This window comes from Pleurodeles waltl, chromosome 6 (genome assembly GCF_031143425.1).
Source record: "Pleurodeles waltl isolate 20211129_DDA chromosome 6, aPleWal1.hap1.20221129, whole genome shotgun sequence".
Taxonomy (NCBI): domain Eukaryota; kingdom Metazoa; phylum Chordata; class Amphibia; order Caudata; family Salamandridae; genus Pleurodeles; species Pleurodeles waltl.
The window spans coordinates 1,486,201,074-1,486,228,652 of record NC_090445.1 but is presented as its reverse complement, the minus strand read 5'-3'; the positions used below and the strand labels follow the sequence as shown (position 1 = coordinate 1,486,228,652).

Below are 27,579 nucleotides of genomic sequence, written 5' to 3'. Positions count from 1 at the left end.
CCTGGATTACCTAAGGAGGTAACGTATGGGAGACCTGATAAAGATACCCCTACACCAATTGGGGACCATAAAGTAGATGGACACCAGTGAAAGTCCCTGCCTTTAAGCAGCATGAACCCTAATGCACACCCAGACATCCTTCCAGACTGAAGTATGTTAAACGAGTACTCACCCCCTTGTGACTGTTGTGCAGCCTTCAAGTGCCCATCCAGGTCTGGGTACACCACCGCCAGGATCTGTAGCATGAGGGGGGTCCTTCCACATTTGGAGAACTTCCCCGAGCTGGGCTTTACTGATCTTTTGCACCCAGCGCAGCAGGTCCTCCCACCTCTTTCTACAGTGGGTGCTCCGCCCGTTGTAGACCCCCCGTGTCCGCACCTCCTTGGTGATGGCATGCCAATGTGTCCTCTTCTGGTGGGTGCTGACCTAAAAGGGCGATACAAAAATGGAACACAGAGGTCAGGCACTTGCACGATAGGAACAGCTGGCTAATCGGCCACTATGGGACGGGCAGTACTCTCAGACTAACAGGACAGTCGCACGCAGCATGCCATGCACCATGGCCCATGCAGGCTCAGAGGTGCAAACATATGTCCAAGCAACACCATCCTTTCCAGACACACAGTGCCCCTCAACCCAGACTCACCTGTACCTCTGGCCGTCCGTACAGTTTCACATACAGGGGCAGGACCCCATCAACTAGCTTCTCCACTTCCTCCTGGGTGAAGGCCGGGGCCCTTTCCCTTGCAACACGAGGCACATCCTTAGCCAGAGGCAGGCCACAGCAGTACACAGAGTGGAGTACCTGTCCGCAGGAGATCAGGGAGTCAAGTGATCAAACGATGACGAACGCACGTACGGTCTGCGGCAGTATGGACCGTCACCGCCGGTGGTGATCATGATACACCAAGATTCCCCATTCGCATCCATGTTAGCCAATGAGGGTGCGAACAGCGGTAAACACCGCCTTACGCTGTCACATCAACCGCTAGCGGTATGAGGTCACTTCCACAATGAAATGGCAGATCTACAGTGGGCAGACATTTTGGCATCACCTACACATCTAGAATTAATTACTACTCACAATGCAGGCCATACTAGCCACATGAAGCACCTAGGCCTCTGTGCATTCAGTATAGTAACACACATGAAATACTCTGTTCCCTCCTTGTGATGTACATGTATATCTGTCAGGTAACAGTTTTGTCGAGACGCTACAATGAACAATGCACTGCACAAATGACGACAAGTGTGCCTATGTATGTGTCTTCATCACTCCTTTTTGTAACCCCTGGTAGGTACCGACCCTTGTGGCGAGGAAGGGCACTATCGGTATACAAACCACTCGTGGATATGGATACCACAGTGGAGGGTCAGATCATAATCACTTACAGACTCACACGTGCAACTATTCAGGACCTTTGTGCATTATTGGATCCTGTACTAATTCTGGGAAATCATAATCAGCATGTCATTCCAACTGAAGTGCAGGTGCTCTCCGCACTCCATTTCCTGGCCACAGGCTCATTTCAAGTGACAGTAGGCATGGGTGTGGGTTTTTCACAGCCAATGTTCAGCATGGTACTGGCAATATTTCTGAATGCATTTGTCCGACATCTGCAGTCCTATGTGAGGTTTCCCCAAAGTACTGACCTACCTGCCATCAAGTCTGAATTCTATGCCTTTGCCAACATACCCCATGTGATAGGTGCCATAGATGGCACCCACATACCGATCATCTCCCCAAGAGTGAGTGAACAGGTGTACAGAAACAGGAAGAACTTTCCCTCCTTGAACATCCAATTGGTATGTACTGCAGACCAGTACATTTCACATGTGAATGCCATGTTCCCAGGTTCAGTCCATGATTCCTATGTGTTGAGGAACAGTAGTGTGCCACAGAAGATGGAACAACTACAAGAGAACAGCGGGTGGATCATAGATAAGTGTGCCTGTCAGTAACTGGCACATTGCAGAAAAACAGCCTGTCTGACTAAGGGTCATACCAATGATGAGTCTGTATTGTACCATTTTCTAGGTGATTCTGGCTACCCAAACTTGTGTTGGTTCCTGACACCAGTGAGAAATCCCAGGACGGATGCAGAGAGGAATTACAGTGAGGCCCATGGACGTACTAGGAGGGTAATAGAGCGAACTATAGGTCTCCTGAAGGCTAGATTCAGGTGTCCATATATCTCTGGGGGTTCCCTGGCCTATGGGCCTGATAAGGTGTGTAGAATAGTGGTGGCCTGCTGCATGCTGCACAACATGGCAGTGAGACATTCTATTCCCCTTGTGGTGGTGGAGGGTGCTATAGGTCCTGATCAGCTACCTCGGAGAGGTGAGGCGGGTGATGGTGATGATGAGGAAGGGGAAGATGTCAATTCCAGGAACCAACTGATACAACTCTACTTCCAGTAACTGTGTGGGACGTAGACCTGTCATTGGGGTTAGTGACTGTTACTGTCAGCGTGCTCTGTCATATAGGGGAAACATGGCCCACTTCTGCATGGTACTGACTGAAAATATACGCATTTCCATATGGGCACACAGGACTCCCATCATGCACAGATTCGACAATACAGTTGTTCTCTGCCAGTTGCATCCATACTCCACTTTGTTCACCATTTAACACAGGGGACAGTGTTACAGGTGTGAACAGTGTTTTATTGATTGAAGTGAGTGAATTGTGCAATTTACAGTGATGGGCAGTCGTAAGGGTGGGGTGTCCTCAAGACCGACATGGTGGCAGCCTTGTTGGTAGTATTCCTGGGTCCATCTTGTCAAACAGTATTTCATCTTGCCTCTCAGCAATGTGTGGTTGGTGACTGGGTGGGATGGTTGCTTTGCATTTGTTGCAGAGTTAATTGTTGGAGAGGGCCTTGTTCTTAGCTGGGGTTCCAGTGCCATTTCGTGGCCTGAGGGTCCGTTTGGGCACCTGCTGTTTAACTTCATGGGATGACATGGTAGGACCTTGTGTTTCCTGTGTGGGTAGTTCCTGGGATGTGTTTGCTGCTGGGGTGATCTTATGTTGGTTGTCTGGTGCGGTTTTGGGGGCCTCTTGTCCTGTGTGGGTGTCAGACTGGTTTATGACCAGCTGCAGCAGTGCTCCTGCTATGGTGGCCATTGTGGCATTGTGCTCTTTCCACTGCTCCATGGCCTGCTGGTGTTGTTCCTGCTGCATCCTCTGACTGTGCTCCAGGGTGGACACAATCTGTGCCAACCTGTCATGGGTATGTTGGTAGGCCCCCATTACCTCAGAGATCCCGTCCTGGGCTGCTGCATTCATCCTGTGGCCTCCCCCCTGGCCCTCTGAGACCCTTACACTTGCTCTAGCCCCCTGTGTCCCCTGCACAAGTCTGGCAGTACCACTTGTACAGGACCCCTCGCCTTCCTGCATGTTGGGAGTGGAAGACTGTGGCCTCTGTACATGTGTTCCACCAGTCTGTGCCCTGGGGAAACTGGTGTGGGTACGCCTGCCCTGGGCTGCTGGTCTTGACTGGGTGGTAGGGGTGACAGTGGTTTCCTAGGTGGGGCTGCTGCATGGTGAGAGTCCAGGACTGTGAGAGGGGCCTGCCTGCTCATCGGTGTCCAGGGATCCTTCACCAGTGTCCTTTGAGGTGCCTCTGTCTCCATGGGGGGCATTGGCACTCCTTGTCCCGTCTGTGAGGGTGGCATGGGTGCTGGTGCCTGTTGGGGGACATAGACATGTCTGTTACATCTGCATGAACGTTTGAGGTGTACAGGACTGGGCTATTTTGTGATGGTGGTATTTTCAGTGGCCTTCCAGGGTGCCTTTGTGAGGTTGACATTGCATTTTGTGACAGTGTGGGGTTGCATTGTGGTGGGGGGTGTCATTCCATTTCATATCAACGCACGTACGTGGCGAGCACTGGCAAGAAATAACCAACTTGTTTATATTTCGTGAATCCCGCAATTTGCTAGGCAGCCTACCTCATGTGTGAGTGTACATTCTCAACGTCTATAAAAAGAAAAAAAGGGCATGTTGATTGTATACATTAAGTAAGTCACTGAGTACCGTTTTTCTATGCCTCTTTTACCATCCCTCGGTATCCACTGTCAAGAACCTTGGCTTAGAAAAATACAAAGTGAGCTCAAAGTCATTAAGATCATGGTGCAAGGCCCTATAGATAGATGAGACCTCTTGAGCTAATCAAAATCAGAATTACAACACAATATTTATAGAAGATACTATTAAACTCCTTGTTAGAATGCCATTGCAAAAGTAGCCCTTAATGCTCTCATACTAGTTCGCAAAACAAGCTCAATATTTTCTAAAAAGCAAAAAGGAAAGCGCCGTGTACATATGAAAACCTGTGGTTTATCAATTGTGCAAAATACAATAAAATGGTACTTGCAATGTTACAGAATACACCATAAACTGCCAAGTGTGTATGTAATCCAGAAGATAAGGTGTATATGGCATATCACAGAGGCATACCAATGACAGTCCAGATACCAGTAATTGACAATGAATCTTGTCCAGGTTCAATGAATCATGGATAAAGCGAACATGGAGTTGGGGTGTAGGGCCAAATTCATTGTATGTAGCTCTATTTTGCTAAGTCCAGGTAATTTAGGGCCTGATTTAAGGAATGTGGCAGTGCACCCAGTGCAGCGCCACTTTCCTTGCGCCACTTAGTGCCCCCCTACCGCCACCATGTGTGCACTATATTTAAAATACAGAGCACCATGACACAGGGTAGGGGGCAATAGCATCAGAAAAATGTTTGTGCTACTCCTGCAGAGTACATAGGGGCCTAATGTTTTCAATGGCATGCCCCCTTTTAACATCTGCTCTGAGCAAGCGTTAAAAGTGCCCAAAAAAATTATGCAAGGAAATCTCTTAGATTTCCTTGCACCATTTTTATGGCCCCCCTAACTGGGGAATGCCCCCTTTGCATACATTATGCCTGGCGCAGGCATAATGTAGAGCAAAGTGTTGCAAAGTGGCACAATGCACGCATTGCACCACTTTGTAAATATGGCACAGCGTTTTGGGCCATCTAATGCCACATTAGTGTTAAAAAAAATGATGCTAATGTGTTGTTAGGATGGCACTAGGGACTCTTAAATCAGCCTCCTAGTATTCAACATGTTAACTGTTGATCGATGTCCTGCCTACAAACATCTATTGTTTCGCTAATTGTTCTTGCACCTAGCCATTTAAACATGGCTGTAGAAGCTTTCTTCTTATAGGAAGTAGGTGTGGACCAAAACAACTAACATGCGCAAGGGACTCCAGGTGAAATCCATACCCTCCGCAAGATTTTTATGAATCATAGGTCTTCGAGGATGCTAAAGTTCTAAGTGGCAACAGCAGGAACCTCAAGTTAATATATTCAGCTCTCGTTGCTTCTTTCGCATTCAGAACAAAGTATGGTTGGGGAAAATGTGAAATATAAATTGATATCAGAGACTGTGTTGTAGGCAATTTAACTGAGTCTCGATATTCTTCTCCTATGGGTACTACCTTGCCATTGACTTTGCTTGTGTTTCAAAATGAAAATATTAATTATCATTGTCCCCGCATTCCTTTCGGTGGATTTATTATTTTAACAAGGTTGGGATGAATTTTTAATGAATGCCCTGGTCCCTTCCGTAGTTTAAAACAATAGTTGATGAATTGTAGATCAACTATATTTAGGACAAATGTTTCAGTCACATCTATCTGAACACAACCTGTGATAGCTATGGCACAGACCAGACAGGCCTAGAGTACAGAATATGTGAAAATAATTTAGGGATAACAAAACAGTTGAAACGACAAAAACACAACACAGTGGACATTGTTCTCCAGTTGGAAAAATAGGCACAAATGTAATAAAGATCACCACAACATGAAAAAGGTAATAAGAGGACTTAGAGCAACAAATTGTTAATTTAAGGAAAAAAGCACCAAGAAAAAGTAAAGCACATATCACTAGTCACTGATAACAGTTGATAGGGATCAAAATGTGGTGCAATTTTGGGAGGACCATGATGACTTTTGTGTCAGTTGCACCAAGTGGGTATGTCCCAGTCAAAGATTCAGTTTCTGAAATTGAAGTTGAAATCCTGCAGTGTGAAAGGTTGAATAAAGGCTGTAGCAACAAAAGTTCTCCAAAATTTGGATTGCCGCTGAGTGAGGTCCCGCTAAATTAATTGGGTTTCACAGAAAAAGCTTTGAGCAGGAGAAATTACAATTTCATGGCTTCCAAAGTTGTTGAGTCAAGTGGATACTTTTTGCAACTTTCCACAATCTGGAGTTCTACCTTCAAACTTTTTGTGGAGTTCAAAATCCTCCTGCAGAGCAACCCTTAGACTATATTGGATTAATTTGTGTTGAAGTCGGATACCCTTCATGCAAGGTCACCTTATCTCTCCTGAAGTCTAAAAAGTCCAAGGTTTTCTAAGTCAAAACTTTTCAAAGTTTCTGAAGCAGCTCCTCTTCACTACGAAGGCTTCAAGACCTCAGGGACAGCACTTAAGGGCCAGAACTCACTCCACCAGAGGCTAATAACCACGTCCAACCCAGTTCCAGTTGTTACTAGTCAGATGGACATGTCAGGAAAAAGGCCTCTTGCAGCTTGTTGTGTCTCTATAGCCAACTAGGAAGTCAGCCAACTGACCATTCTCTATTTTGATCACAAGTGTGAGCAAGTCCGTCCCTTCAAGCCTCCTCACAGGTTTCAGACCACAGGTTCAGTCCTCTTCTGATCTTCCACAGATCTAGAAAGTATTCTGAGTATCTGGTGGTAAGGCCTATTTTTATATATTTCAGTAGCCGGTCAGTGGGGGAGATTCTTGGACACTCATTAATCAATGGGCAAAGGTTCTTGGAGACACCCTTACTCTTTTTACAGCACATTTTGTTTGTTATACTACAAATTATCACACATTGAAGCGTTCTAAGCAAAATCAAAGATGGAGCAGGAGTTTTTGTCTCGTAGTGAGTTTGTGTGCCAGGCAGGTGTGCGTTTAAAGAGTTGAACAGCTAGCTCATCCTAAGCTACACCAAACTGGTTCTGAGACCAACTCCATGGCCCACTGGGACAGAACCAGGCTGAGGACCCTATGTGCTGGGATCAAAGAGTTATCCTCTCTCTCATCCCTCCTTACAGTAAGCTATGAATGGATAGGTCTAATCTCAAGTTAATGAATTTCCTGGAACCTCTCCAGTTGCACTTCTTGTGCTGATTTAGATGACATTCCCCACTCCCAGCCAATCCTGTCCCCAGGCCAAGATCATTGTCCTTCTTTGCACACTCTATTATGGTCAAGCACTAGCTTTCTGTAGGCTAATGCAAATTAAACCCCAGGAGCTTCAAGCAGGGATAATGCAAATCTCCAAAAGTTACTTTTCCTAACTATTCATTAAAGAGATAGCCTAAATAGTGAACTGCATTTTAATTAATCTAAAAAACAGTGTTTGAACCATTGCTCCAGCTTGTCCCAAACCAAAGAAAGTGAAACTAATACATTAGTCTGCACTCGAGGTTTCCTCATAGGATAGATGGAGCCTTCTACAATAAATAATATTTTATGGGGGGTTTCACTATAGGGATATGCTAACATTAAATTAATATATGGCCTACTGTTAACTACTGGGCACCCTGCCTTGTGGGTACAAGATCTACTGAAGGGGTGGCATTAATATTTAAATGGATGTTGTTTCCCCTGCCAATGCGATTTTTTGGGCAGGTCATACTTCAGGATTTATCCTGCACCAGTCATGATATAAGGGTAGAACTTAGGCAGCGTTTTTCATGTCATACTGGTAAATAGCACAATAGATCCTGCACTTCACAGGTGGCATTTACATTTCCATGCCCTAGGTGTAGCTTCTGCATAATGTACTGTGGTCTTACAGGAGTGTTAAATATGTTAAATTGGGGGCCCAATGTACAGAACAGGGTTTTAAAGATGTATCTCAGGTACTTTACTATTGTTTAGAAGTAGTAAAATGCACAGAGGTTTAAAGTAAGCAATCCAGTAACACATAAATAGCGGCAGAACAATGAAAAATATGGTGATTTCTCAAAAGCATTCTTCCTTAGAACGTAAATTAACAACATTTCTCAGGATCTGAAACCCTTTTGTGGCAATGAGATGGCCAGAAGTCAAATTATAGCAAATTATCTTCACAATTAACATGTTTTCAAACAAACCATGACAAAGATTCTGGTAAGTTATCTTGCATGATCAGTACAAACCCTTTAATATATCCTTGATAGTTTCTAAACACTGAATTAGGACTCCCCCACAGCTTTATAAGATCACAAACAGGCAGAACATTTCAGGATGGTTGAGATTAATTACCTATATAATCCATAATCGCAGGAAGTTTTCCTATTGTTTTAGTTGATATGGACATGATTATGATTTAGGCTGGCCAGAGAATTTGTCTCAGTTCAATACAATTTTTTACAACGTATGTATACATAAATCAATTATAAAGGGAGAGGTGCCACATTCTACCCATCGAGGAGATGGAGCACAACCCTTTTTTAACAGCGCTCTTCCACAATGCCATGTGCCTGTGGGCTGCCTTGTCCAGTAAGAAACATTGTATTGAGGAGGCTCAAATTCACGACCAAACTCAAACAGCATCACCATTTGTAATGTTATGTCATGTTACAAATAGATTTGCTACCAACACAGGACTATACCCCAAATACCAGGTGTTGTTTCAGGAATCCAGGTTGACTAAGAGGAACAATGTAACTAATGATGCCATTCTAAAACAGCTGTTTTTACCAAGCAAGTCACTTCGACTGAAGATGCTCATTGCTTTTAATCAGTCAGTGAAGTGCCAACTCAACATAAATGTTGGAAAGTGGATTATTGGTAATGACAGACAAATACCTACACTTAGCAATAGGCCACTAATCCCCAGTAGGTTCAGTCAGGTGTCAATAAATTAATTCCAGCTCAACACTTGGTAGCTTGGAAATAAACAGTTCGGCTTAATTTAGGAGACAGGTGTGTTAAATCACAAAACAGTAAATAAGTAAAACACAAAAAATAAAAAAATTCAACACCAATTTATGAATATAGATTGTATTTTTATATTTAATATGACACTAAAACACCACAAATCCAATAAAGGGAACAGGAGATTTGATTTTTTAAAGAATAAATATTTTTTAGCGCATGGAAACTAAGGGCCTGATTTAACAAAAGTGGCACTGCACCCAGTGCAGTGCCATTTTCCTTGCACCCCTTAGCACCCCCTAACGTCACCACATCTAAGATGTGGCGGTAGTTAGGGAAAGTAGAATCAACATTTTTGATGCTAGTTCGGAGCTTTGCAGGACTACCTTCAAGCACCTCACCCTACGCACACTAGGTGCTCCACAACACCGGTCCAGCCTACCTCAACAGACGACTCACCTTCTACACACTGTCCCGCCAAGTCCGCTCATCTGACCTCGCCCTCGCTACCGTCCCCCGCATCCGAAGAGCGACTACCGGAGGCAGATCCTTCTCCCACCTCGCCGCCAAGACCTGGAACACCCTTCCTTTGCCCCTACGACAGACTGAAGACCTGCTGACTTTCAGGAAGCGGCTCAAAACCTGGCTATCTGATCAGTAGCAGCACCCTCCCCTCAGTGCCTTGAGACCCTCATGTGTGGAGGTGCGCTCTACAAATACACTGATTGATTGATTGAAAGCCCATTGAGGCCCATTGAAAACAATGGTGTGCCTCCTTGTAACGCCTGCTCTGAGGAGTCGTTGAAAGTGCTGAAGAAATGACGCAAAGAAATATCTTAGATTTCTTTGCCCCATTTTTTAGCCCCCCAAATGGGGGGTACGCCCCTTTGCATATATTATGCCTGGCGTAGGCATAATGTAGCGCAAAGGGTTACTAAGTGGCGCAATGCATGCACTGCACCACTTTGTAAATCTGGCGTGGTGATTTTGCCCTCGTTGAGCCACATTAGCATCATAAAACATGATACTAATGTGGCGCAGAGAGGCACTAGAAGCTCTAAAATCAGCCCATAAAAGCGCAAATCTGGACATCTGGTCACACTCGAATTTCAGGCCAACCACAATGAAGCTCTGCTCGGCTACACTGAGCAGGAGGCCTCGGTCAAAGTTTTACCTTCGGACTTAGGGGGTCATTACAACCCTGGCGGGCGGTGTTAAAGCTGCGGAAATACCGCAAACAGGCCGGCGGACAAAAAAAGGGAATTATGACCGTGGCGGAAACCGCCAACAAAGACAGCCACTTTAACACTCCAACCGCCACGGCGGTACAGACAAGCAGCACGCCGGTCACCGCCAACAGACAGGCGGAAGACAAAGTACCGCCCACAGTATTACAACCCGCCAATCCGCCACCTTTTCCAGGGCGGATTCACCGTGGACAAAATCACGGCGGAAACAGCTTTTGCTATGGGAAATTGCTCACATGAACACATCCCACGAGGAACGAGGACTCCATGGACCCGGAACTCCAAATACTCCCTGCCCTTGTGTTACTGCTCCTCTACGACCAACAGCTACGTAGGCGCAGAAGACAACGGTGAGTACTGCACCTACGACACAGGGGAGGGTGGAGGCAAAAGTTAGGGGGACACCCACCAAACACCCCCACCCTCGCATATTACAACATACACACCAATGCATTCACAAAAATCACAGTAACAACCCACAATCCCCCCGGAAGAATGAAAAGACAATGCGAAATTTGGTCAAACATTGTAATGTGGCAATATACATGTCATACAAAAGTATACAGATATAAATTTGAAAATCAGTCATAATCATATACAATACGAGAAGTAGTGCAGATATCTACATAACAATGTCTGTGCACCAACAGTCCAAAAATGCATGGGGCGAGGCCCACAAAGGATACCTGACCACAATCGGAGAGAACACTGCCGGGGCATCAGATAGAAATACTACAGGCACCTCAGGGGGAAGGGAAGGGGGGGCACCTCAGCCGGATGACTGCAAAGCCAGATCCACGACGGGGTTCCATGCCCATTGATGTATCCTGGGTAGTGCAAAGCCACAGTCTCTCAAGTCTCTACAGTGGGTGGTTGGCCCACTGTGCCATCCTGGGGAGTGCAAAGCCACAGTGTCTCAAGTACATGCAGGTCTCCACTGGTACTGGGGGGACTGGTGCCCAAACTGGATGAATCTCTCCGTGAAAGTTCCTGTCCTGTCACTGTCCCAGCTGCACATGGGATAAGGATGTCTGATGTGGTGGTCCATTCATTCCTACACGGTGCATGCCCTGTTCAGCAGTGTTTTGCAATGGTGGTTCAGGACTGTTCAGCGGTGCTTTGCCATGGCGATCTTTGCCCTGTTCAGCGCTGCTTTGCCATGGGGGTCTTTGCCCTGTTCAGTGGTGCTTTGCCATGGCGGTCTTTGCCCTGTACAGCGGTGCTTTGACATGGCGGTTTTGGCCCTGTTCAGCAGTGCTTTGACATGGCGGTTCTGATACGGACATTGGTGTGTGGCATGACGTTCTCTACACTGGGCATTGGTGTGTGGCATGATGTTCCATCATTGGCCAGCGGGGCTGTGGCAGCCGGGGCCCTCCAGGGCACTGACTCCGGCGGTGTCGTGGTCTCCTGACCAGTGACGATACTTGTGCCCTCCTGGGCTGTGACTCTGGCGGTGGTCTCCGGACCAGTGACAATACTTGTGCCCTCCTGGGCTGTGACTCTGGCGATGGTCTCCGGACCAGTGACGATACTTGTGCCCTCCTGGGCTGTGACTCTGGTGGTGGTCTCCGGACCAGTGACGATACTTGTGCCCTCCTGGGCTGTGACTCTGGCGGTGGTCTCCGGACGAGTGATGATACTTGTGCCCTCCTGGGCTGTTACTCTGGCGGTGGTCTCCGGACGAGTGACGATACTTGTGCCCTCCTGGGCTGTGACTCCGGCGGTGGTCTCCGGACCAGTGATGATACTTGGGCCCTCCTGGGCTGTGACTCCGGCGGTGGTCTCTGGACCAGTGATGATACTTGGGCCCTCCTGGGCTGTGACTCTGGCGGTGGTCTCTGGACCAGTGACGACGGTGCTGGCGGTTGTGCCTCGACCGCCCAAAATGATGGCGCACTTCTCCGCTGTGACACTCACAACAGGCTGGGCAGACTTCCTCTGGCCCTTCCCCACCTTTGGTGGAGGCGCAGCTGACTCTCCAATCCCCTTGGGACCATGACAGTTGTTTTCCCACCATGAGTCTTAACACGGTCCCGTCGTCCACTCTCCAATTTTAGAGCCTTTACAAGGGGTGGGCTGCCAGTGCCTTGGCTCCAGGTCATACTGCCTGCCCTGGTGGCCGGTGCACTCCACAAACCTTGAGCAGGCACCACTGGTAGTGGAGGCTTTTTGGCTGAGGCGCTACGACGGGACTGATGAATTGGAGGGGGGCAAAAAGGTCAACTTTACAGAGGGACAGTTTCTGACGAACACTGGGATGGGTAGCTGGAGGGGGTCTGGGAGTGGAGGAAGAGGAGGTGGTTGTAGGAGGTGACACTTTAGCTGTTTTGGGTGCAGGTGCAGGTACTGGAGGCTGTTGTGAGGTGGATGGACTGCTGGCGTTTGTGTACTTTGGGAGGGGGCGTCACAGACACACTGGGAGAGGACATAGGGGACGTGTAAATGGGAGTGGAGGTGGTGAGTGCAGGTGAGCGCCTTGTGGTGCTGGGTCTCCTTGTGCAATTCATGGTGCCTGTAGATGTGGTGCATGCAGGTGTGTGTGTAAACGACACTGGGAGGGAGGAGGGAGAAGAGGAAGAGGGGGACACAGTGGAGGCAGTGGATGTTGCTGTGTCTGTACGTGGGTGAGGGTTGCGTGAGTGCCTGTGGTGTGTGTGGTGCCTATGTTTGCTTGAGCTACTTGTGTGTGTTGACTTGTGTGCATGCTGGTCTGCAGGTATGCTTGGGATGGGCTGGGGTACAGGAGATTGGGTCTGGGTGGAGGAAGTTGGAGGGAGGAGGCCAGACACAGGGACAATGGCTGCCATCAGTGCTGAGGCCAGAGATTGCAGGGTTCGCTGAAGGACAGCCTGACCAGAATGAATGCCCTCCAGGAATGCATTACCGTGTTGCAACTCTCGTTCTACACCCTGGATGGCATTCACAATGGTAGACTGCCCAACAGTGAGTGACCTGAGGAGGTCAATGGCCTCCTCACTGAGGGCAGCAGGGGTGACTGGGGCAGGGCCTCAGGTGCCTGGGGCGAAGGTGATGCCCACCCTCCTGGGTGAGCGGGCACGGGCGAATGTTGAGGGGCTGCTGGGAGGACAGTGCTGGTAGGGGAGGTGGCGGCTGTACCTGTAGAGGTGAGGGACACAGATGGTGCCGCCACCACAAGGGAGCCCCCATCGGCGAACGAGTCCGTGTCGCTGCTTGGTGATCCGGTGGCCGACGTGAAGCTCCCCTCACCCTCAGTCCCACTGGTGCATTCAGAGTCCGTGGTGTGGGCCTCCATGGCCATGTGGGATGCAGCTCCGGTGCCACTGTACCTCCGCCTGTTGATGCTGATGGACAAAAGGACAGGGAGAGCAGAAAAAGGGGGGAGACAGAAGAAAGAGAGTTTTAGTGTATGGATTACCGCTACCGTTGGCGGACAAGACAGAGCAGCAGCCCCTGCATTACGCCGTGCTCCTGCCCTCTGCACATGCAATTTCTGGGATATGGCCTACATGGCTATGGTGGACATCTGCGCACATGGATGCCACAGGGACAACTGTACCTCGACTTGGCACTCTGCTGAGGTGGGGTAGAGTGCCACATGGCCTACATTATGGAGGGTCCTTGCCTACCTAACTCGCCCTGGCCTAGGGACACCCACAGCCCACCTCCCCACCCAGACACCTCCACTGCAGGCACAGTCAGCAGAATGAGGTTGTACTCACCCCCTTGTGTCTGCCTTGATGCCCTCAAGCACCCATACAACTCCGGGTAGGCCACCGCCAGGATCCAGAACATCAGGGGGGTCATGGTGCAACGGGCACCCCTCCCACGTTGGGAGGCCATCCCTAGCTGAGCCTCCGCCGTATTCTTGCTGCAGCGGCGAATGTCCTCCCATCTCTTACGGCAGTGGGTGCCCCGTCTCTGGTGGGCCCCCAGGGTCCGGACCTCCTTGGCGATGGCACACCTCTTCTGGTGGGCGCTGACCTACATGACATGCACAAGGGAAGAGGAACAGTAATTACCAACTGCACCGTCGTTGTGAGTGGCCCCCTTCCTACTCTGGCCATGTGGCCCATTCATTCCCATGCATTGTTGTTCTTTGAACTCTGCCCCCTTCCCTCTTCCAACCAGCCCTCTCCACCCAGGCATAGGCCATACAACATGCTCCCTGTGTACTAACCTGTTGGTCTGGAGGACCGTAGAGTAGCGTTTACTGGGGGAGGACCCCGTCTACCAGTTTCTCCAACTCCTGTGCAGTGAAGGCAGGGTCCTTTCCTCAGACGCAGCAGCCATCGTCGCTTCCAGATCGAGGTCACAGCAGCACTTGCAGTGTAGGTCCTCTCCTGTCGAAGGTCAGGTATCTAGTGATTGAACAGATAGAAAATGGCGGTGACGTCCGCGGCGGTGACATCCACGGCGGTGCGCATCATCACCGCCGGCGCACCTGTTCATTGGCTCCTGGGACCCATAGGGTCCAATGTTAACCAATGCAGCATTACGACCGCCTACCGCGACGGTGTGCAACGCCAGCGCAGTTACCCCACAATCCCATTGTCCCAGTTTAGAGGTAAGGCAGGTGCCATTTCAGGGACCCACATGGCTTCATTTACTACTACGTCACACATAGCTAGGCCTACACTCAACACACATACAGGAAGGGTTTTGTGAGTGGTGTAGTCTTGTGTGTAACTGTGGGTACATACCTGGAGGAATAATGACTGATTCTTCGCTGTTGTCCTTCGTAGGCACCGTCAGCTGGGACATATGAGAAGATGGCGGAATCCTCCGGTGTACCGACCGCTGGTGGACTTGTTGACAATGGAAGAGAGACATGTCATCGTCACCTACCGGTTTGACCGTGCCACAATCCAGGAACTATGTACTCAGTTGGAGCCAGACCTGATGTCACCAATCCGCCATCCGACTGGAATCCCACCTGATGTGCAGGTGCTGTCAGTGCTCCATTTCCTTGAAAGTGGGTCTTTTCAGACAAGAGTGGCCATGGCATCAGGGATGTCCCAGCCTATGTTTTCCAACGTCTTGTCCAGAGAGTTGTCTGCCCTGCTGAAACACGTAAGGAGATACATCATATTCCCTGAGGTGGAGGATTTGCCTACAGAGAAAGGTGACTTCTATGCCCTTGGAAATATCCCCAACGTCATAGGTGCCATTGATGGGACCCATGTAGCTCTGGTCCCGCCCCCCCACAGGAGTGAACAGGTGTACATTAACAGGAAGAGTTATCATTCCATGAATGTCCAGATGGTCTGTTTGGCAGACCAGTACATCTCGCAGGTAAATGCTATGTTCCTTGGCTCAGTGCATGACGCCTACATCCTGCGGATTAGTAGCATCCCTGATATGATGGGTCAACTCCAAAGGCACTGTGTATGGCTATTGGGGGACTTTCGTTACCCCAACCTTTCCTGCTATTGACTCCAGTGAGGAATCCCAGGACCAGACCAGGGCAGAGGAATGCTACAATGAGGCCCATGGGCGGACTAGGAGGGTGATCGAACGCACCTTCGGCCTCCTGAAGGCCAGGTTCAGGTGCCTCCATATGACAGGTGGATCCCTATTCTACTCACCGAAGAAGGTGTGCGAGATCATCATCGCCTGCTCCATGCTTCATAATTTGGATTTACGACACCAGGTGCCTTTTCTGCAGGAGGATGATCCAGATGATGGTGTTGTAGCAGCTGTGGAGTGTGTGGAGCCTGTGGACAGTGATGAGGATGAAGCTGATGAAGAAGACAACGACAACAGGGAGTCAGTCATACAGCAATACTTCCAGTGAGACACAGGTGTGAAAAATTTCTGGTTTAACATTACATTAACTTTCACACGTCTACCTCTGTCATGTTTGTCGATTTCAATCACTATTTGGTAACTGAGTTGTACCCTTCCATTACGGTTTCACAGGTGTGGGTACCTACGTGTCAACTGCTTGCATCCTTCAAGGACTTGTGATGTGTGACATAGGTATGTTAGCCTTACAATGGAAAACCCATTATGACACTGTCATTGATAATACATATTTACTATATCACAGACTGACTCCAGATTGTTTTTTGTTTCAAGGGTGTTTATTGAAGTGCTCAGAATTGTGAGGGGTTTGTAAAATGAGGATGGGTGATGGCTCAGGAATGTCCATGGCAGAGTCCAGTCTATTAGTCTCACAGGTGCACTGCCCATCTGGGCATAGGAAGTGGAGCTGGTGCAGTTTAAGTAAGGACAGGGTAACAAAGTGGGACAGTGGGAGGACAATCAGGGTGGTCTAATTTCCTGGTGGGGGTCTTGCCATCTTGCTCTGTCCTGTTCCTGGATCTCAGGGATCGCTTGCGTGGTGGTTGTCCGTCTGCAGGGGGTGGGGTGCTGGTGTGGTGGTCCTGTGGCGGGGCGTCCTGTCCACTAGCGACGGCGGATGTGGTGGGCAGTTCATCGCCTTGGCTAGTGTCAGGGGCCCCTTGGAGTGCCACGGTGTCCCTCAAGGTCTGCTGTATGTCCTTCAGCACCCCAACAATGATGCCTAAGGCGGAGCTGATGGTCCTGAGCTCCTCCCTGAACCCCAAATAGTGTTCCTCCAGCAGGCGCAGGGTCTCCTGCAACTTGTCCAGGACCGTCGCCATCGTCTCCTGGGAGTGGTGGTATACTCCCATGATGGAGGATAGGGCGTCGTGGAGCGTGGGTTCCCTTGGCCTGTCTGCCCCCTGTCGCACAGCAGCCTTCCCAGTTCCCCTGTGTTCCTGTGCCTCCGTCCCCTGGACCGTGTGCCCACTACCACTGCCCCCGGGTCCCTGTTGTTGTTGGAGTGGCGGGTTACCCTGGGTTCCTGTAGTGGTGCACACCCCTCTGATTGACCTGTCCTGGGTAGGGAGGTTTGGGCCCGCTGGGTGGGTGCTGTGCTGGTGTTACAAGAGGGTGGAAGGTCGGTGTTGGGCTGTGCCTGTGGAAGGGGAACCGACTGTCCCGAGGCCCACGATGGTCCGGGCTGGTCATCAGGATCCAGTAGGGCAGAGCTGCTGTCGTCACTGTGGGCCTCTTCTGGGGGTGGAGTGGTGTTGTCTGGACCCTCTGGTGTGGTGACGGTCCTTCGGGTTCCTGCAGGGGCATAAAAGCATGATTATTGCATGTGTGTGTGTAATGGTGTGCAATGTTTGGGTGCTTGTGTACCCCAGTGCAAGCATTTCTGTGTGTGGGTTTGTGTGATGATGGTTGGGGGTGTTATGGGTATGTGCAGTGGGCATGCTTTAGTGATGGGTGTCCATGCTTAGTTGTGTCATGCAGGGCTTGGTGTTGGGATGGGTGGTTTGTGTTATGGGTACATTAGTGAGGATTTGGAGTGATAGGGGAGGGGGGTGATGGTGGGGGTGTGAGAGAGCATGCAGGTAGGGTGGGGATATGATAGTTAAGAATTGACTTACCAGTGTCCCATCCTCCACCGACTCCTCCGAGGCCCTCGGGATGCAAGATGGTCATGACTTGCTCCTCCTATGTTGTTAGTTGTGAGGGAGGAGGTGGGGGTCTGCTGCCAGTCCGCTGCACCGCGATGTTGTGCCTGGAGACCGTTGAACGCACCTTCCCCTGTAGATCGTTCCACCTCGTCCTGATGTCCTCCCTATTTCTTGGGTGCTGTCCCACGGCGTACACCCTGTCCACTATTCTGCGCCATAACTCCATCTTCCTGGCTATTGATGTGTGCTGTACCTGTGAGCCAAATAGCTGTGGCTCTACCGGGACGATTTCCTCCACCATGACCCTGAGCTCCTCCTCGGAGAAACGGGGGTGTCTTTGGAGTGCCATGGGGTGGTGTGTGTGATGTGTGGGGTGCTGTATGTGGTGATGAGTGTGGTGAGTGTAGTGGTGTGTGGTGTTTTGTGCGTGGATGTTGTGTGGGTGATGGTGTTGTGTGCCTCTGTGTGATGGGGTTGTCTATTCTGTGCTTTCTCTCTGGCCTTTGTTCGTGATTTTTTGGTCATAGGGGTTTGTGGGTGATGTGGGTGTTTGTTTTATTTAGTGTTGGTTGTGTGGGAGTGGTGTTTGTATGTGTATCAGGTGTGTGTATTTTGAATTGTCCAATGTGGCGGTGTTTTGGAGATGTGTGTGTATTTTGAGCACGGCAGTGTGAACCGCCAATGGAATACCGCGGTTGAAAGACCACCGCGTGGATTCGTGGGTCGTAATTACATCGGTGTGTTTCTGTTGGCGTGGAGGTGGAGTATTTGTTTCCGCCAGTTTATCACTGACCTTTGGTGTGGCGGTGTTGTGTGGGTGTCTGAATTTTGGCGGATTCCAAGATGTGTGTCATAATAGCTGTGGCGGAATACCGCGGCGGCGGCGGTGTATTGGCGGTCTTCTGCACGGCGGTAAGCGGCTTTTACCGCCAATGTTGTAATGACCCCCTTAGTCTTTTTCTTGAAGATTTTTCTTCACCGGGATGAAGTCACAATTTGGATCCAACCTTCCTGGAGCCCTCTTCAGATATGCATCGCAGGAGACCTCAGTGAAGAATTCTACATTTGGACTGAGATGATTTTTCATGACTGAAATCTTTGTCCTGGATGAACCTGAAATTTAAGCCGACGTCCTGAGTCCTCTTCTGATACGCTCTGCAGGAAGCCTGGGTAAACTTTCTACGGTTCAGACTTTTTTGGAGCTTTTTCTCTCCAATGTCGGATGACCCTCCACAGCAAACTGATTTTGAGTCAATGTCGTTGGATTGCCTGTCCACAGGCCCCTGGTGGAATCCTGGAATTCTGGTGCTCTGGAGCTTTTCAGCATGACAAACTTACAAGTCAGGCCAGGTCATGGTCGACGTAAGCGGGCTTGAGTCAAGTTGCCCTAAACTTCTCCAAACATTTGCTTTTTGAAGGTCCTTTAGGAGTACACAACTCACCCCAAGGTTCCAGAAGCTCTGAGATTGTCCTTCCCTCCTTTGAAGTACAGTTTGGCGGCTCTCCCCCCATCCTGTTTCACCATCTGCTGAGGCAGTTCTCCTTCCACAAGTACTTCCTTTGTATTCAGCCCAGTCCACTTCACACCTCATCAAGCCTGGCCAGGCTGCCAGAGGCTGACAAATGAGAGAAGGGCACAACAGACCTTAAACTGAACACTTTTAGAAAGAGTTCTAAACCTCTTTCTAGGTGCAGGTTATATTAAATTCAACATTGGCAAGTTATTGGATTTATTATAACTTTAAATTTGATACCAGGCATGCCATATTTTGCTAATTCCTATAGAAAATAGGACTTTATTATTTTAAAATAATGTCTCTCCATATTAGCCAATGGAACCCATTCAATACAATGGAGGAAAACAGATTTAGCTATTTTTCCCTCAGCAGGGCTTCTAAAACATCTTTTATAAGGTTGCTTATAGTTACACTGCACCCAACCTTGCGGTCACCTATGGCACACCTTAGGGATGACTTTTATGTACATATAAGGTAGATTGAGACTTTAGAAGTACTTGTAATTCCAAAGTTGAATTGGGGGCTAACTTTAATTGAAAAAGCAGCCATTAAGGCAGGTCTGCCTTTAAAATGACACTGGGCACCTCAGCAGTACACCAATGGGAGCCCTACCTATGCTGCGGTCCCTACCATATACTAGGGACTTATACGTAGGTTGGTACAGCAAATTTTAATTAGCCAAATTTGCATAATCCATTTTACCCAGAGCACTGGCCCTGGGACTGGTTAGCAGTACCCAGGGCACAGTCAAGAGTCAGTAACCCCCAGTATCTGTCCAAAAGTTTGAGGATGACCAGAGCAAGAAAGGTGACTTTCTTATACTCAAACATTCCATTGAACATCCATGACCTAAATAAGGAGAAGAACTGTGCTATTCTGACAGAGACAGAGGTGATATTGTACATTGCAGCAGTGATCAGAACAACAATTTCTGTAGAGAAAGTAGGACCTAATGTCAGCTCAAGAGGCCGTGGAGAGCAACAGTTTGTACTGTATTTATTTTGGATATTTTGCTTAGTCATTAATGTATTCAGGTTATATCTAATTAGTTACAACATATTTGTTCTTGCATGAGGAAAATATCCAAAATGGTTACAACATTACTCTTGCAAAAAATAACTTTTGTAAGTTTTGTTTTGTTATTGTTTTGCACATTTTAACTATTGCCTAATGGTGCATTAAACATTAAAACTATTTTAGCTTTCCTTTTCCCTTCAGCTACTGGTTTGGAAGCAAACCTCTGTTTTCCTGGTTGGATGTAGGATTTGCCTTTCATTTTGTTATTGATGGCATATTAACATAGACTTGCGTTGTATTGAATCAGGACTTCAGTTTACAACATGATCATTGACTCAACTTTGAAACAATGTAGCTTGTGATACTGTGGATCATTTTAGTTAAATCCATCAACAGCCTGGTTTAAATATCCCTTTTCTGAGAAGTCTACACTATAGTGCTGTTATTTGTACCTTCCTCCAAAAGATATCAACCTCAGGTTTTCTGTTTCCCTTGTGCCTTTCCAGCTCACCCAGAGAAAACACAGTTTAAGCTATTCTCAAAGCACAGTATCCTATACTGATTAAATGTGCAAAATAAAAAGCTACATATTCTGCAATGTGTCCTGGGTGACTGTTTATCTCTTAGACACAAACCCCACTCAAACTAATTTTATATTATATCTTTGATTTTCGGCAATCTTTACTGACAACTGAAAGAAGACTGCTAAACATATTTATTGAAATTCTATTGTGTTCATATTACACAGAATATCTTACTAGGCAGGCATATTTCAGCTAATCAAATAAGAAAACATCAATTTCTCCCACCATGGAAAGTAGATTGTTTCGTCCCATGGGACACATTCAGCTTTGTTAAGCAAACTGTTGTCATTTTCATGTCAGACTATTAGTACTGCTGTGTCAGTGCTAAGTCAATGACTTACACCAGGAAATTTCATGCATCTAACCCATTGAAGAATGACCGCAAAATCCTGAAACTCACTTATGTTAAATCCTGCATACAGATACTTCTGATTACTCAGACATGAGTGAGTTTAGCATATTATTTAACATTTTGCATTGTTTCATAGCCAATACATAATTGAAATACTTCCTAAAATGCAAGAATACAATTGTTAATTAAACAGTGGCAAGGAGAAATACCATGTATGAAAGAAATATCTTGATCTAGTCCTGCATCATTAACAATCACCAGCAATAGGTATTCCACAATGTTGATTTGTTTAATGAGGTCTGCTTAGGTTTAGATATATATTGTGATAGCATTTACTGGATGACTGTTTTATTTTATTTTATTAACTTTATTTAGGTTTTATGGGCAACAGAAAAGAGGGCAGAAAAGAACCATACATCAGAAAAACAATATGTGGTCTTACATTGTAATCAGCATAGCATACTGCTAAGGTGGTGTAACATAATGGGCTTTGACATTTAATGTGAATGTCAGGGGATTACTTTTATGTTAGCTGACAGTAAGAGTCAGATCCCTCTGATATGGTTCAGTCTCTAAATTAGCATACACTATTCAAGATTGAGATAATGCCATCCTCAAAAATTAGAACTCAGAATTCCACATCCAGAATATAAGGGTAACTGTTTCCCTATTACAGCTCAGGTCCTCCAGCTTTAGTTGCCAAGATTTCTTTCTGATGTCCCATATGTCTCTTGACCTGACTGTCATGGCCAGTGTTGTCACATACATATCTATTGTGTCATCACATTCTATTAGGTCATTCAGCCACTACTTAACTGTTGAGATAGAACTCCCCATCAATCCAACAACACTTCCTAACTTGCCAGGATCATGGTGAACTTTCAGACCCTTGATGGGGCATGTCTGACATATTCCACAACTACAACTAGGGGTGTGGGATGAAGCAGTAAGGGACTCATGGGGGACATATCCCCGAATAAGCCCCACCAATACACTGCTACAGTGGAGAACAACCAGGCAGCATTCATGTGGCACACGATAGCCAGCTGTCATCATCTCCCACTCCTCTCTGTGCCAGACCCTAGGAGTGTGGTAGACTTGATGGATGGGTTTGTAATTTAGCAGTCTGATTCTGCTGTTTTCTGTGAAGCAAAATGCCAACTTGCCCTCTGTAAGAGGTCTTTCCAAATATATTTCTCAGGGTATTCTGCCGCTTTTGCTTGAGAACAGAGCTGTAAAGTTGGGAACTCAATAACATGTGAGATGAACTGACAATTTGGAAAATGGTCCCTAGCATAATGAGACTAGGTTCTTCAATTGTTCTATATTATATTCCATTGTTGGTAAACACTGTGGGTTTCCTATCATGGCACAGCTAGGCAACACAGCATAATCCTGCCTGTGTTTTTTACACAGTCTTATCCAGGCCCATCTTATTGAGCCAACTGTTATATGCTGGCATGTGGCCTGATATCCAGTTAGTACATCTGAATGCCAGGGGTGACATTCTCAGATGTCTAAATTAGGTGGGTGATGATGGTTGGAGCGTATAACCAGAAAAGTGAAAGTGAAAGTGTATCCAGGCACAGGAAGAAAAGTATTTAAGTCAGGTGCTGAGAATTCACCCCACTCGAATGGTAAGGATAGGTTACCCAGTTCTGGGCTGCTTTCCTGCCCATACCAGACTAATATTGAGTGATCTCTGCCTAATGAAAAAATGCTTAGTCGGCATGACCAAAATGTTCAGAAACATGTACAACAGTTTAAGGAAAATTGCCATTTTTAGCAGTGCAATGCGGCCAGCTATGGATATAGAAAGTCAAGCCAATTGGTTAACCTGTTTCACTATTTGAGCATATGTCACCCCGTAATTATCCATGAGGACAAAGTAAAAGTAGACAATAATCTGGATCCCTAATTAATTAGCTGATGTCTCCCTCCATTCAAGTGAGAAGTTGAGGTCACAACATTTGGTGCCTGGGAGTTGAATATGACTGATTTGTCCTAGATTATTGTAGTTCATAAGAGAAGACCAAATCTGATAAACTTGTGGATAATGGGGCTAGACAGGTCTTCAAACTTTGGTGGAAAAGGATTAGGGCGTGTAAATATATTCACACTTTTGCTGAAAGGAAAAAGCTGCTGGAGTGGGGATCTCAGTTTAAATATTGGTTTATGAGGTATGGCTTTCCAACTCATCAGTGAGAAACCCCCTCATCTGCACTGATGGCTCTTTGTAATTACATTATATTAACCAGGAGGTATATCTCAGTTAAATTATCATCACAGGGTTAAATATTATTTTCAGTTATTAATGAGAGTTGGTTTAAGTTTAAATGTTTTATTAATCAAATCTTTTAGTAGCTCATCTTCATTGAGTCTACATTCAGACTCATCAATATCACTCATTCGTTTTTGTCAATGATCAAAATAAGCAATGATTCGTAATCAATGCATTAAGCGTGTTTTATGCAGAAAATAATTCCTATTCTAAGAATGAGGATGTTTAGGGAAAAGTTGCAAGTCAGAACACCTAAATAGAGAGATCAATAAACGTAAAGCTTTGGCATCAGATATCAGTTCAAACTCAATAATAAATTGAAACATAACTTCCCATATAGACAGTTTCAAGAAACTCACAGTCTCAGCATGAGCAGCGTATGGCATGGGCAGGGAAAATGCAATGAGGTGCAACAAGGTAACTTACTCTAGTAACATGCACCACTATAGAGAGTATTATCTCAGTGTTTGCAACATGTTTCTTCTTTCTTCTGCAGCCAGCCAATCAGCTCTTGATGTCTTCCTGGGAACAAGAACACTCCTCATTTTGCTCACCAGGGATACAATAGCCCTCAGACAGCAATGCTGAACGAAACATTTTTATAAACTACATTGTATGAGCTTGCAATCTTGCTCAGCATTCATGTCCTTTAAGGAAACTGCAATTTCACGTTTAGGCTTCATATATTACCTCATTAAAATACATGCTACTTCTTCATTAATTCTACAGTGTTCTTTGTGTAAGTAGACAAATGTACCATGTTAAGCAAAAACATTTTAAACAACTATTATGCTTTATGAAACATCTGTCTATGAGGAGGTCAGAAAACATAACTTTTTAAATTCTTGAACCAGTTCAGCTTGTCAGAAAATGGTGCTTCAGCTATTTAGACGTAAAAAGTGTAAATGTGATAGCTTACTGCATTTCTTTGTATTTAAAAGCATTTATTTTCTATTAAGGTCTAGTTTAATTCTGCACATTTTTGCATTATTTTCTCAACACTTATACACAGCTGATGCTCTGCAGGTGTGCTGCCAGAATATCGAAGGGTTCAAGCTGGTCATCCAAGTGCTGCAAATGACCACAGGCAACACCAACAGGAATAAGAATCTTCCTGATAGCTTTTATTCCAGTAATGCTAATACACACTTTCTGTGATATAACAAACAATATTCGAATTTTTGGAGGGGGGAGAAATGCTTGCAAATAAAGTGATAGGCCTATGCAAACCGATATTGATAGTGGTGCTATTACATATTAACTGCATGTGTCAATGCATAATGGATTTGCATGTTTAAGCTGCTCCCTCAATTTCCCCCTTCTATAAAGGGTCCTAGGTGATTACGAGTATTATGGTGCCACTACTAGGGATGGTTCCATACTGATTGATGAGTAATAGAGCTTTCTCAGTTTGAAGATTGTAGGACACATTTAAGACCCTATCACTTAACAGAAGGTATTTTGTCAATTCATAGGACTGTCATCTGTGGAAGAGGATAAGGGCCTCATTACAACTTCGGTTGTCAGAATTATCTGACGGCCAAAGCCTCAGGGAGGAGGCTGCCATCATACCTTCAACCTCCCCCAAGTCGTATTACGATGTTTCCACTGGGCTGACTGGTGGAAACATCGTATTATGATGTTTCCGTCTGTCAATCTGGTGGAAACAGTACCACGGCATTGGCCTCGGCTCCCTAAAGGGAGACGAGGCCATTGCAATGGCACAACATCACTCTAGGAATGTGCACTGTCTGCAGTGCAGACAGTGCACATTCTGAGGGTGCTAGCAGGGGGTGCTCCTGTGGCCCCCAGCACTGGCTTTTTGCCAGCATTTTCATGGCTGGGACCCTGTCATGAAAAGGCTGGAGAAAAGAGGACTTGTGATCAGCATGGCAGAGTTGACCTCAAAGCCACCGTGGATATCCATGACTACAACCACCATCACTCCTCTGGGCTCCATGATCCTGATAGTGGTGGTGGTCCCCTGGCGTTCTGACCACCAGGGTCATAAACTGGAGGTCAGACTGCCAGGAGTGCAGCAGTCCGACACTCAACATGGGTATGGTAGTCCCATTGACCGACATACTCATAATGAGGCCCTAAGGGTCCCAACTGACTTAATTACATATTATTCAGTCATTTAGGTACCCTGGGCAGCTCCAGAATACTTCAAGGAATTTTTGGAATATAACAATCACATCTCAGGTTTTTGAAATTAGATGAACACCTATGTGTTGTTTATTGTACAAAAGGCCCAATTGCCCCAAGTGCAGACATAAAGATAGTACTCATAAATGCCCTTTGTGAATTCCCAAAGTCGTAAACTACCTTCTTTTGCCCAAGTTAATTATGACCAAGGTGGAATTCAGTTTCAGGAACAAAAATGAATGGTGTGTCTGTGAGCCATATTTAATTACTCAGACAGTAAAACACACAGTGAAATCATTTTCATTATATATGTATTATTCAATTGTTAGATTCATCTTGATTAGAGGGATAAGGTAATCTTCCACAAGAAATTTCAAATTATGTTTTCAATAATAAATATTTGCACCATTATTTCAAATCATAAGCTAGCATCAACATATATGGTAATATATTTTCTGTGAGGACAAGCACATAGCACTGACTCACCTTCTTCATTTCCAGAAACTATTGAATATACAACAGTTTGATTCAAGGCAGCTGCAATAACAACAGCTACTTCTGTACCAATGGCTGCATCTTCAGACACAGGGGCTGGTCTGTGGAATTCAAAACATACTTATTTAATCACTCAGATTCGGTATTTTTCTTATGAATTACAATTATAAAAAGATAATGAATTAAAAGCCATAACACTAAATGAGATGTCAATGTAATACATGGATGTGATCAAAATTTGTTATGGTTACCCTATCTACACTACCACTGCAAATTGTACAGACCTCTGAGTTGTTTTCATAATTCTCAGGACATTTTGAACACTGCAGTAGGCTTTGCAGATTAATTTTATGCAGTTTTGATGGAGTGTAATAGAGATTTTGCATGCAAACTTAATTGAATCGTATACAAATGGTGTACGTACAATGAATTGAGTTAATCTGTTGTCTTTCAGTGACTCCATAACATTGAGCTGGATTTGACCCCCCATTACCGAATATGCAGTATGTCTCACTAATGGAAGGACCCACTTGCACAAGATTTTGGAATACTGGTAAATTTTATTGGTTCAAGAATTTAAAAATCTGCTTTCAATTACACTCTGACAGGGTTTACATTTCCACTGTGTTACTATATGCTGTAATTAGGAGAAGTTTACAAATATAGATTGCCCACTGTATCCCAAATATCTTCTCTGAAAATATTTTGAAGGCCGCCAGAACACATAAATGAACAACCACATTTAATCCTTCCTCCTAGACCTCTCTCTCTTTCACTGACACTGCCTCAGGCATTTGAGTATATTGCCACAATTGAATATTGTCATGTATCATGAGGTGATGTCAGCAGAATAAAAATGATCATGTGGAATGCAGCCCAAAGTACATATTAGTGGCTAAGGTCAATTCCAGCATTCCACCAGTCACTATTTACACTGTCTGAGAAGATCTGGCAGAGCTTTGATATGAGATGAGTGTTCCAGGCTCAATGTACCATAATTCTCAAGCTGCAACTAATTGATGAAGTCCAATAGTGCTGAAATCACTCTAAGATTGCTTCTGTTGCAATTAATTTAGGACACTGTGATGTAGCATGGGCTATTTTAGACTGCCAGGCATTATCTGTGGTCTTGAAGAGGACAAACGTATGTTAGAATGTCTGCCCATTGTCCAGGAGGCCTAAGGACTATGTTCACACTATAAAAGTCTGTGAAAGCCCTCTGGCAGAAACATGGCGGTTACCCAGGTCATGATATAACTGGTGGACTGCCAGTTTGGTGAAAAGAGTACTTCGCCAAAATTGTGGTGCAGTACCCTATCCACTCAATGCAAAATTCCCTGTTATGATTGAATATGAAATAAAGATCTAGATGCATTCCTGCACAATGGCACACCCCAGAGTGGAATGAGGATGGATATATCCAACAATCATACCACAGTTGTTAATGTAATCAGAATAATTTCAATCTGGTACACAACAATATGTGGAAAACCACTAGACACCAGGGATTTTAAAATTGTTTTGATTTTGGGAGCCACCCCCTTGGGCAAGGGTCACTCACTTTA

At 46.1% G+C, this 27,579-nt stretch overlaps 1 protein-coding gene across 1 annotated transcript in view; it reads right to left on the bottom strand.

The window, feature by feature from the left end:
- The window catches only part of PCDH15 (protocadherin related 15), a 2,681,631-nt gene that overhangs the window by 585,634 nt on the left and 2,068,418 nt on the right, over nt 1–27,579 (bottom strand). Inside the window, exon 24 of the mRNA XM_069240977.1 lies at nt 26,006–26,115. Within this exon, the coding sequence (XP_069097078.1) occupies nt 26,006–26,115 (110 nt within the window). The remainder of the gene's footprint in view (nt 1–26,005; nt 26,116–27,579) is intronic.